The sequence below is a fragment of the Chiloscyllium plagiosum genome, unplaced genomic scaffold, assembly GCF_037043375.1.
Source record: "Chiloscyllium plagiosum isolate Xiang-an unplaced genomic scaffold, Cpla_swu_hap1 HiC_scaffold_4, whole genome shotgun sequence".
Taxonomy (NCBI): domain Eukaryota; kingdom Metazoa; phylum Chordata; class Chondrichthyes; order Orectolobiformes; family Hemiscylliidae; genus Chiloscyllium; species Chiloscyllium plagiosum.
This window is the reverse complement of record NW_028270142.1, coordinates 8,812,032-8,824,169: the sequence shown is the minus strand read 5'-3', so window position 1 is coordinate 8,824,169 and position 12,138 is coordinate 8,812,032. Positions and strand designations below refer to the sequence as shown.

Below are 12,138 nucleotides of genomic sequence, written 5' to 3'. Positions count from 1 at the left end.
TGTGGACTTGTTAGACCAAAGGGCCTGTTCCCATACTGTAGGGATTCTATTCTAAATTGAAATTTGGAGCTCATTCCAAACTGAGGAATGAAGGAAGACCTATCTAACTAAATTGCATGCAACATGTTAAACCTTGAGATAAAAGCACAGAACACTTCCGATGATTCTGAACAAGTGAGATTTCCTTATCCCACAAACTAATACAGTGAGAAGAAACCCACATCAGTGCACCCACACATTCCCAGCATCCCAGAGGAGGACAGGTGCTTTTTGCTTGCCTTTTTTGGTTCATTGTTTGCAAGGTTTTTTTATTCACTCATGAGACATGGGCATCACTGGCTGGCCAGCATTTGTTGCCCATACCTAGCAGGGCTGCCACTTTAACACCCCACCCCTGTTCCCTGACCAACACCTCTGCCTCAGACTTGCTGCAGCGCTCCAGTGAAGCTCAGTGCAAGCTGGAAGAACAACACATCATTTTCCCCTTGGAAACTGTGCAGCTTTCTGGACTTAATATCAAGTTCAACAATTTTAGAAGCACCAACCTTACCCCAACGCCCACACACCGGGCCTTGTTATCACACGGTCTGCTATGACACACAATCCATTGTTAGCCACTAACAGTCCCCATTAGCAGCTATTCATCCTCCTAGGCTGACTGTTTTCTACCCTTTGTCTGCCCAACTGTTCTTCTCTCTCTTTGGGTTCTGTCCCCATGTCTCACTTACTCCTTAACCGCCTTCCCCCTCCCACCCCACCCCTGCTTCCTAACTTCTGCATAAAACCGGGCGGCACGGTGGCACAGTGGTTAGCATTGCTGCCTCATAGCGCCAGAGACCTGGGTTCAATTCCCGACTCAGGCGACTGACTGTTTGGAGTTTGCACATTCTCCCCGTGTCTGCGTGGGTTTCCTCCGGGTGCTCTGGTTTCCTCCCACAGTCCAAAAGATGTGCGGGTCAGGTGAATTGGCCATGCTAAATTGCCCGTAGAGTTAGGTAAGAAGGGGTATGGGTGGGTTGCGCTTCGATGGGTCGGTGTGGATGGGTTGGGCCGAAGGGCCTGTTTCCATACTGTAAGTAATCTAATCTAATCTAATCAAAACCAACTTTTTCCTACCTATCATCAGTTCTGAGGAGGGGTATCTGTATACGAAACATTAATTCTGATTTCTCTCCACAGATACTGACAGACCTGCTGAGATTTGCCAGCAATTTCGGTTTTTTGTTTCTGGTTCCTATCATCCACAATTTTTATTTTTGAATTCATTGGATATTAGCTCCAGTACTAGGGAGGGAATGAGCTGTTCTAAGGGAAATTGCACAACTAGGGCTATTTATAGGGTTTTAAACTAAATAGCAAGAGGTGGGTGTGGGGAATTCTAACATCAGAGGTAGAGGGGAAGGTAGGATGGTTAATAAATGATGGGGTTGATTGTTGCCAGAAATTAAAAGGAAGGGACAGAATGTGTGAATATTATCTTGGACCAAAGAGCCATAAAAGTGTTGAGAAACTTCAATATACAACAAACTTAAAGGCTTTGTATCTTAATGCATGGAGCATTCACAAAGGATAGATGAACTGAGAGTACAAATCAAGGCACTGCAAATGAATATGAACTCATATACAATTCCAGAAACTTGGTTACAAGGAGATTAAAACTGGGAACATAACATTCAATGATATTTGACCTCTTGCAAAGTCAAGACAGATGGAAAAGGTGGTGAGTAGCGCTGATAATAAGAAACAAGATGAGGATATTTGTTAGGGATGACCTAGGCTCAGATGATGTAGATGAGAAAGTGAGGTCTGCAGATGCTGGAGATCCGAGCTGAAAATGTGTTGCTGGAAAAGCGCAGCAGGTCAGGCAGCATACAGGGAACAGGAGAATCGATGTTTCGGGCATAAGCCCTTCTTCAGGAATGAGGAAAATGTGTCCAGCAGGCTAAGATAAAAGGTAGGGAGGAGGGTCTTGGGGGAGGGGCGTCGGAAATGCGATACGTGGAAAGAGGTCAAGGTGAGGGTGATAGGTCAGACTGGGGTGGGGGGATGACCTGGGGTGTGCAGTGAGAGAGGGACTCACTGAAATCTTTGTAGAGGGAGGTTATAGTCCAACAGGTTTAATTGGAAGCACACTGGCTTTCGGAGCGACAGTCCTTCATCAGGTAGTAGTGGAGGGCTCAATCCTAACACACAGAATTCAATCAATAAGCACATCGACCTGGACGCAATATACCGACCACTACAGCGGACAGCTGGAACTGACAACTGGAAGCGGCAGATTCAAACCACTATAAATGCCGGAGGAAACATCACACACACGCTTCACAGGAGGCTCCCAAGCACTGAGGATGTCACCTAGACAGTGGACGAAACGTCTGCAACACAAATTCCCAGCTCGGCGAACAGAACCACAACATTTATTGTCTGACCTTAAGTGCCCCGAAGACATGAGCTGCCTTTTTAAACACTTGCAGTGTAGTGACACCCACAGTGTTGTGAGGAAGATACTTCCAGGATTTCAGCAACAGCGAAGGACTGACACATATTTCCAAGGCGTGGATGTGCCGGAGTGGACTGGGGTGGACAAACTTAAAAATCACACAACACCAGGTTATAGTCCAACAGGTTTATTTGGAAGTACAAGCTTTCAGAGCACTGCTCCTTCGTCAACGCTCAAAAATTTCAAATAAATCTGCTGGATTACAACCTAGTGTTGTGTGATTTTTAACATATCTCCAAGTCAGGATGTCGAGTGGCTTAGAGGAGAACTTGTAATGGGGTGCTGTTCCCACACATCTGCTGCCCTTATTTTTCCAGGTGGCAGGACTTGTGGTTCCAGTGGATGCAGTCAAATCTTTTCTGCTGAGTTACCACAATTCATCTCATCTACATAAACCTGCTGCATTGTTAATTCCTTCTGAACTACAGTTACAGAGTCATATAGCCTGGAAACACACCCAGTGATACCTTGCCTTTACATTTCTCAGGAACTGAACAAGCAATCCTTGTACTGGAATAAACTTCTGTGCTTTGCAAATTATTTCGAGCCATGTGGTAATCTATCTACAAAAAGCATCGTAAACTCATAACACTGAACTCTCCCTACTAAGTAATGAAACCAGCCCTTTTAATCTGTGCACAGACAGATGCATGTTCCCAGCTTTCTCCATCACCGTAATTCCTTCCATTTCCCCCATTACTCTTATAAAAGCTGTGCCAATGATGTGAATGTTGGGTACCAATTTCCAGAAAAGTAAATAGGTTTGTCCCTCAACCACACTAAATATATAGCTGCAGAGGGCGGTGGAGGCCAAGTCATTGACTGTCTTTGAGGCAGAGATAGATAGGTTCTCGATTGGTATGGGGATCAAAGGCGATAGGGAGAAGGCAGGAGAATGGGGATGAGAAACCATTGGCAAATGGTGGAGAAGACACAAAGGACCAAATGGCCTAATTCTGCTCCTATATCTTACAGTCTTATTGTTTATATGCCCATCTTTGACACCAGTTGTTGATCGGTTAATTCTTGATGAAGAAGCTTCATATTTGAGCCACACATGAATCATTACAAAAGTTTTCATACCTTTGCAGTTAGGTTGAAAAATCCCTTTGGCTCGCTCATTCTTTCCAGAACATGGCATTTTGTTCCAGTTGTACTGTCATATTCATATACAACACCATATTCCAAATGTACATTATCTACTGTTAGGCTCACATGGTCCTTCCTCCCATCAATTAAAGCCATTGTATTAAACTTATCGAAGACTTCTGGGGAAAAAATAAAACATGGTGTCAACGTAACATCCTTTTACTTCAATGCAAAACGAACAAAATGCAGAATCTGCTTCAATTCAAATGAGAACACGTATGAGCAATATACTTTCTGGTTTTAGAAGCAGTCCAATCTGTTTGCTTTTTTTACAATATTGTTAACGCATCCCTACATTTTTGAGTCAAAAACAGAAGTTGCTGGAAAACCTCAGCAGATCCAGCAACACCTGTGGAGAGAAATCAAGTTAACGTTTCGGATCCAGTGACCCTTCTTCACAAGTGATGGTAGATAGGAAAAGAATGGTTTTTATAGAGAAGACAGGATGGAGGAATACAATAGAGTCACTGCTCACAATGTGGTCTCCTCTACATTGAGGAAATGAGGCACAGATTGGGTGATCACTTCACAGAGCACCACACTAAATATATAGCTGCAGAGGGCAGTTGCTGCCACTTGAACATCACCCTGTTCCCTGGCCAACAGCTCTGTCTCAGGATTGCTGCAGTGCTCCGGCAAGGCTCAGCACAAACTGGAAGAACAACACTTCCATTTCCACCTGGGAACCCTCCAGCCTTCTGGACTTAATATCGAGGTCAACAATTTGAGGGCTTGAGCACCTTTTGCTGTGCTTTCTCCTACCCTCCCATACACCACACATGGGCTGTTACCACACTCCAACCCATTGTCAGCCACTAACAATCTGACTGACCTTTCACCACTCCTTTGTCTGTCCAACTGTTTCCCTCTCTCTTGGAATTCTATCTCCCCTTGTCATCTACTCCCTCATCCCACCTTCTGTACAAAAAAACATCCTTTTCCTTGCTACCATCAGTTCTGAAGAAGGGTCCCTGGGCCTGAAACGTTAGCTCTGATTTCTGTCCACAGATGCTGCCAGACATTTTGAGATGTGTTTTTGTTTCTGATTTCCAGCATCCACAGTTCTTACGGGGTTTTTTTTGGCCTACATTTTTGAAGTTTATCCACAAACAAACACACAGAGAAACAGCCATCGGTTTCCATTTCCAAAATAATTACTCTTCATTGTTGCATTCAAATTGAATACTGATGAAAATGGTTAATAAAAGCAAAGTATATACTCTGTGACCAAATTGCAGAGTTGAGCATAATTTCAAAATACAATAACTACTTGCTTGTCTAGAACTTTAGGATTTCTGAAAAAGAGAGATGTTAAATCAAATCTTTTTGTCTTGCCTGCATTAGGACAGAATTGCAAAAATACCAGTTCTCTAACACTGCAAGAAAAGATGATGGTGATTGATTGGCATGTGGGCTCTGATGCTTACAGGAGTTACCATGAAGAATGAGCCAGGTTACACAGTTAGCTCTAGAAATCGAAACTAGACAAGTCAACTCAGGTTGAATGAGTCATTTCCAAGGGGAATGCAATCCCTGAATGTTTGTTTATTTGAAACATAAACAATACAAAGTTTGCAAAGAAGAGGGTCTGAAGTCTATATACGTATGGCTTCTAGCAAATGCAGTTAAGCCACAATGCAAAACCAACTGATAATGTTAAATTGATTGTCCACGTAATCTGAGCAAAATTGGGATTGTTTGGCAAGTGTTATCCACCAATAAATCATGTATTATACTGAACATTGTGTTCTGAGTTTAGCAAGCATGGCTGGTTCAGTGTAGCCAATACTCATCCTGCTGTGAGCAGCCAAAAGGACACACATTTACAATTCAGTGGGGTTAAAGGCCTACATACCTACATTGAAGTTTCCTGTACAGCATTATTCATTTGTGTGTTCAACAGAATGTTTCTTTGAGGTGAAAGTGAGGACTGCAGATGTCTGAGATCAGAGTAAAGATTAGAGTGATGCTGGAAAAGCACAGCAGGCCAGGCAGCATCCGAGGAGCAGAAAAATCGACGTTTCAGGCAAAAGCCTTTGACTCCAGTTAGTAAACAGGTCCATAGCTGACTTCAATTCTGAGATGCTTTGTCCTTCCAGTGTGATCGGAGGTGGAATGGGTGCTTTCAGGAATGGCAATGGCAGGCTGGGGCACATTCATGATGCTTCACGATCTTCGAGACCCCACTCAACAGTGACCTCCAGGCAGAATACTTTCCATCTACAACCACTCTCTGCCTTCTGTCAGCCAGCCAATTCTGAATCCAGATAGCCAAGTCTCCCTGCATCCCATACTTCCTGACTTTATGAATGAGCCTACTATGGAGAACCTTATCAAATGCCCTGAAGTCCATATACATCACATCCACTGCTCGACCTTCATCGACCTGTCTAGTCACCTCCTCAAAGAACTCAATAAGTTTTGTGAGGCATGACCTGCCCCTCACAAAGCCATACTGACTGCCTTTAATCACACTATGCTTTGCCAAATAGCCATAAATCCTGTCCCTCGGAATTCTTTCCAAAACTTTGCTGACCACAGATGTAAGACTGACTGGTCTGTAATTGCCAGGGATTTCCCTATTATCCTTCTTGAAAAGAGGAACATCATTTGCCCCCTTCCAATCGTCTGGTATGACTCCCGTGGAGAGTGAGAAAGCAAAGATCCTCGCCAGCGGCTTAGCAACCTCCTTTCTCGCTTCCCGGAGTCACCTAGGATAAATCTGGTCTGGCCCTGGGACTTATCAATCTTAATGTTTTCCAAAATTTCCAGCACATCAACTTCATCAATTTTGATCTCGTCAAGCCTGTATCCCAGCTCCTATAAGTTTTCATTCACAAGGTCCCCTTGGTGAAAACCAAAGCAAAAAACTCATTTAGGGCTTCCCCTATCTGCTCAGACTCCATGCACAAGTTCCCTCCACTATCCCTAACCGTTCCTACCTTCTCCCTGATCATTCTCTTATTCCTCATGTATGAGTAAAATGCCTTTGGGTTCTCCCTAATCCTTCTTGCCAAGCCTTTTTCGTGCCCCCTCCTGGCTCTCCTCAGTCCATTTTTGAGCTCCTTTCTAGCAAGCCTATAATCCTCTAAAGCTGTGTTAGATCCTTGCTTCCTCTACCTTACGTAAGCTGCCTTCTTCCTTTTGACGAGAAGCTCCTCTGTTCTTGTCATACAAGGTTCCTTAACCTTACCCCTTCTTACCTGTCTCAGAGGAATGCTGTGCCCTTTCTGTGGAATAATTGCTCCCAGTCTGTACTTCCCAACTCCTGCCCGATAGCGTCATAGTTTCCTTTTCCCCAATTAAATATCTTCCCTCAGTAACTGCTCCTTTCCCTCTCCAAGGCTATTATAAATGTGAGGTAGTTGTGATCACTGTCACCAAAGTGCTCTTCCACCGCGAGATCTGACACTTGTCCTGGTTCGTTGCCGAGCACCAAATCCAAAATGGCCTCTCCCCTCGTTGGCCTGTCCACATACTGAATAAGGAAACCTCCTGAACACACCTGACAAAAATGGCTCCACCCAAACCATCTGCACTTAGGAGGTTCCAGCCGATATTGGGAAAGTTGAAATCACCCATGACAACAACCCTGTTACATCTGCATTTTTCCAGAATCTGCCCGCCTAGGAGTTCTTCAATCTCTCTACTGCTATTAGGTGGTCTGTAGAAAAGCCCCAATGAGGTGGTTGTTCCCTTGCTGTTCCTAACTTCCACCCATACTGACTCAGTACACAAACCTTCCTCAACAACCTTCGTTTCTGTAGATGTGATGTACTCTCTGATTAACAATGCTACACCCCCTCCTCTTTTTCCATCCTCCTTATTCTCTTTCAACATTCTAAACCCTGGAACATCAAGCAACCATCCCTGCCCCTGTGAAACACACGTCTCCGTTATGGCCACAACATCGTAGCCCCAAGTACTGATCCATGCTCTAAGTTCGTCACTTATTTCGGACACTCCTTGCGTTAAAGCAGACACACTTTAACCGATCCCTTTGTTTCATCGCGTGAGAAACCTTCCTGATAGATTCAATATATCCTGTCACTGTCCAGTCTGCAACTGACCCCGTCTCAGACATGTGGCTCTGATACCCATCCCCCTGCCAAATCTCACCCACTTCAAAATTCCCCGGCAGTCCTTTCCTCCTCCCTCACACCTCTCAGCAAATGGAGGCCCTGTGCCTGAAGTAAGTGTTATTGATACCTCTCATTATTTTATAAACTTTTATAAGGTCACCTCTCAACATCCTACCCTGCAGTGAAAGAACTCCCAGCCTTTCTTTATAACTCAAACCTTCCACACCCGGCAACATCCTGGTAAACCTCTTCAGACCTTCTCCAACTTAATCATATCCTTATTATTAAGTATTCCAATCCACAAACTTGGACACAGTATTCAAATAAACAAAACTGATAAGCTATTTAATTCTGTAATTCTAACTGTGACGATGCATTTTTGATAGTTATTTGTTACCAGAAAGTTATGCTTATCTGACATCACGTACAATGAGAAAAAGTCACAACAAGGGTCACTGAGCACAGGGAGTCAGCCGGGAAACCCTGAAAACAGTCAGCTGCATTCAAATACACACACAGCCACCTCTGTCTTTCCAAAACACTCATACATGAAATCTAAACAGAAGGTTAAACATTCAAGAATTTTTTTTTTCTTACTGTTGACAGATTAAAACAAATAGTAAAATGGTGCCAACTTCAATACAAAACGAATTTTACTCACTGTTCACTAGATTTTAGTAGCTATTAATTTAGGTTATGGTTTGAAGATGGGAAGTGAAAATGATTGCAGTTTTATGAATCAAATGATATGCTTGTGTTATGGCTCTGGGTCAGTATCCCTTAAGAGAAAAGCTCATGATATCATTATTGCATCATAACATGTGACCCGAGGATAGAAAAGCCTCCTGCTCCATCTTACCATGGATCACTTGAAGTATGACACTCTAATGGAAGAGGCTCTTCCATTGCAAACTCATAGCTTACTATTAGACCAGTCACTATATACCTGAGGAATATAATGTTTGTACATAACAGTTGTAAGAAACGTCTTTTAGAGTCATAGACTCATAGAGATGTACAGCACGGAAACAGACCCTTCAGTCTAACTCATCCATGTAGACCAGATATCCTAAAATAATCTAGTTCCATTTGCCAGCACTTGGCCCATATCCCTCAAAACCCTTCCTATTCATATACCCATCCAGATGCCATTTAAATGTTGTAATAGCATCAGCCTCCCACCACTTCCTCTGGTAGCTCATTCCATACATGCACCACCCTTTGCATGAAAACGTTGCCACTTAGGTCCCTTTTAACTCTTGCCCCCTCACCTTAAACTTCTAGTTTTGGACTCCCCCTCCCTGCAGAAAATACCTTGTCTATTTACCCTATCCATGCCTCTCATAATTTTAAAAAAACCCTATAAGGTCACCCCTCAGCCTCTGCCACTCCAAGGATAATAGCCCCAGACCATTCAGCCTCTCCTGTAGATCAAACCCTCCAACCCTGGCAACATCCTTGTAAATCTTTTCTGAACCCTTTCAAGTATCACAACATTTTTCCCATAGGAGGGAGATCTAAACTGAGTGCAGTATTCTAAAAGTGGCCTAACCAATGTTCTGGACAGCTGCAACATGACCTCCCAACTCCTATTCCCAGTGGTCTGACCAATGAAGGCAAGCATACCAAATGACTTATTCACTACCTTGTCTACGCTCAACTCCACCTTCAAGGAACACAAATCTCCATTCCAAGGTCTCTTTGTTCAGCAACACTCCCCAGGACTTACGTTTCAGTAATCCTTAAATGAACTGCTCATGATATCATTATTACATCATAACATGTGGCCCGAGAGTATTAAATCCTCCTACTCCATTTTACCACAGATCACATGAAGAATGACACACGAATGGAAGCTGATCTTTTCAAAGCTTAATATTAGACCTGACACTGTATACCTGATGTTTGTACGTAATAGTTGTCATAAATGTCTTTTGGATTCTTCAGTAACATAATACATAAGAATTGCTCATCAGATAAAATCCCGTGCTGGAGGTAAACTCACACTGTGTCTGCGCACTAATGTGTGGGTTTGAATGTCAGTCTGAAGTAGATTCCGAACCATGTTGTCTGGGACTGCAAATTAACGATAATATGGAAAGCAATCATGCTCCGTCTGAAAATTAATAGCAGTAGGTGGAGGTAGGTACTGCAGACGCTGGAGATTAGAGCCAAGATTAGAGTGGTGCTGGAAAAGCACAGCAGGTCAGGCAGCATCCTAGGAGAATTCCTGATGAAGGGCTTTTGCCCGAAACATCGATTTTCCTCCTCCTCGAATGCTGCCTGACCTGCTGTGCTTTTCCAGCACCACTCTAATCTTGACAATTAATAGCAGTAGTCAGACCATCAGAATGAGACAGTCATAAAGAAGATAATGCTGTTTGTCAACTGCCATATGATATAAATGATGAGGAGGTGCTGGTGTTGGACTGCGCTGGACAAAGTGAAAAATCATGCAACACCAGGTTATAGTCCAACAGGATTACTTGGATATCCAAACAAACCTGTTGGACTCTAACCTGGTGTTGTGTGATTTTTTAAACTTAATACCATACAAACATAGTCTCGTGTAATAAACGTAAACTGCTTATGGACATACTTGTAAATCTGTGTTCAACTGTAACATCAGGAAACTTCAAGACCTATAATTATGAGGCTGACTTCCTTCCTGTGTTGCTCCCTACTAACATCTTTCTCCACCAGCATCCTACACCCACTACCCGCACCACCAAACACCCCCCCCCCCCCCCACCACGCTGCCCCCTCCGCACTTCATATCAACTCTGATCAAGAGTCATCTAGACTCAAAACATTAGCTTGCTCTCTTTCTGTGGATGCTGCCTGACCCGCTGGGATCTCCTGCATTTGTTGCTTTCAGCTGCTCCATTATTGGCTGGATTATCTGAGGAATGGCAATCTCATGTGGATTGCCACTTGGCCCATCTTTTTTGAAAACCATAGGAGTGAGCTCTGCACTTATTAGAGGAGAGGCCGCTCAGGTGTCCCTAAATGCAAAGATGTACGCCCATCTCTCTTGAAGCATAAAACTGGCAGAGGAAGGTAATTCATGCAAATAGTCATCAGATCAGGACCCGGGAGGGGCAGGGGTGGGCCAGGTGAGTGGAATGTCAGTTGGGGATGGGGGTCAGGATGCCGGCGTTGGCTGGATGGGAGTGGGAGGTGGGGTGTTGGTCAAGAGGAAGTCAGCAGTTGGAGAAGGAGCTGGAAGGGTAGTGGGGGTGTTTGGGGGGGGGGGGGGGGGGGGGGGCAGAGGCATTTGTTCCAGTGGAGGTGTTCAGGAATGAAGAAAGGAGATCAGAAGCAGCAATTGGGACAGGGAAAGGGGAGCACTCACCTCCAGGATAGTGTCACTGGCCCAGTGGTGTTGTACTTAGATGTGTGTGAGAGGTATGTATGTGGTCAGTTTACTAGTTACTCAGGAGTTAGACTACATTTTGACCAGAGTTGAGAGTGTGTTGCTGGAAAAGCACAGCAGGTTAGGCAGCATCCGAGGAGCAAGAAAATCGATGTTTCGGCCTGATGAAGGGCTCCAGCATCTGTCTCACTGTCTCCTACAGATTGACCAGTCCAACATTCCCTGAGGGACTCTTTTACTGACTTTCATCAGAACTCTCTTACGTCTCCAATTTCAATGGACACTTTGGTGGGTTCCCGATCTAGAGTAATTGCCCAGCGGAAAATTCATTTTCCCCTGGCAATTCCTTACCAAGTGTGTTACAACAGGGATTCTGTACTGTCCCCATGCACAACTCCCAGTTACACTGGAATAACAGCTGTCCAGCCATCAGAGAATCTGGGACCATATCTCATGAAAAGATTAAAAACAAAAAGAATACTGTATCTGTGAAGCATGTCATTTATTTGCGCTCTCAGATCTTTTTTTTGAACAGAGAGAAAGGATTACTTCAGCTGGAAAAAGCATGAAGTTGGTTTGAGTCAGTTTTTGAAACATGAGGAAAAGATTCACATAGTGCAGACTGGAGGTGAGAGTGCCTTTAAAGTGTCGCCCCCAAATCATACCGAATTTTGACGTACCTTCATCAAATCCATCTTGTTCCTCACTTTCCCCGGAGGGTGGGGACTTTAAAATGGTTTTCTGTAGCTCCTCCTGGGCACTTTCTATGTTGTTGTACACCCACTGAATAGAGTCTTGCTATATAACCAGAAGAGAAATGGAACATGATTACAATTCCTTTTATCACTTTTACTCCACACGTCACGATTGATTTGCTGTTGCAAGGAAACACCTTTAAAAGCAGACACCCTGGGTCAGAGTGAAAAAGAGGAAATCTGCATATTCTCTCTTTTATTCCTTTTGTGACAGTGTGGAAAACATGTAGTACAAAGACACTTTACAGTCACCGTTTTTAATATAAATGGAAAGCC

General features: G+C 43.8%; 1 protein-coding gene across 2 annotated transcripts in view; it reads right to left on the bottom strand.

Moving 5' to 3' along the window:
• prex2 (phosphatidylinositol-3,4,5-trisphosphate-dependent Rac exchange factor 2) overlaps positions 1 to 12,138 on the bottom strand; it is a 420,366-nt gene that overhangs the window by 233,114 nt on the left and 175,114 nt on the right. For both annotated transcript variants that reach the window (XM_043689238.2, XM_043689237.2), the window contains exons 21-22: positions 11,788 to 11,905; positions 3,584 to 3,768 (exon numbers count right to left, since the gene is read on the bottom strand). In XM_043689238.2, coding sequence (XP_043545173.2) covers positions 3,584 to 3,768; positions 11,788 to 11,905 — 303 coding nt within the window. The remainder of the gene's footprint in view (positions 1 to 3,583; positions 3,769 to 11,787; positions 11,906 to 12,138) is intronic.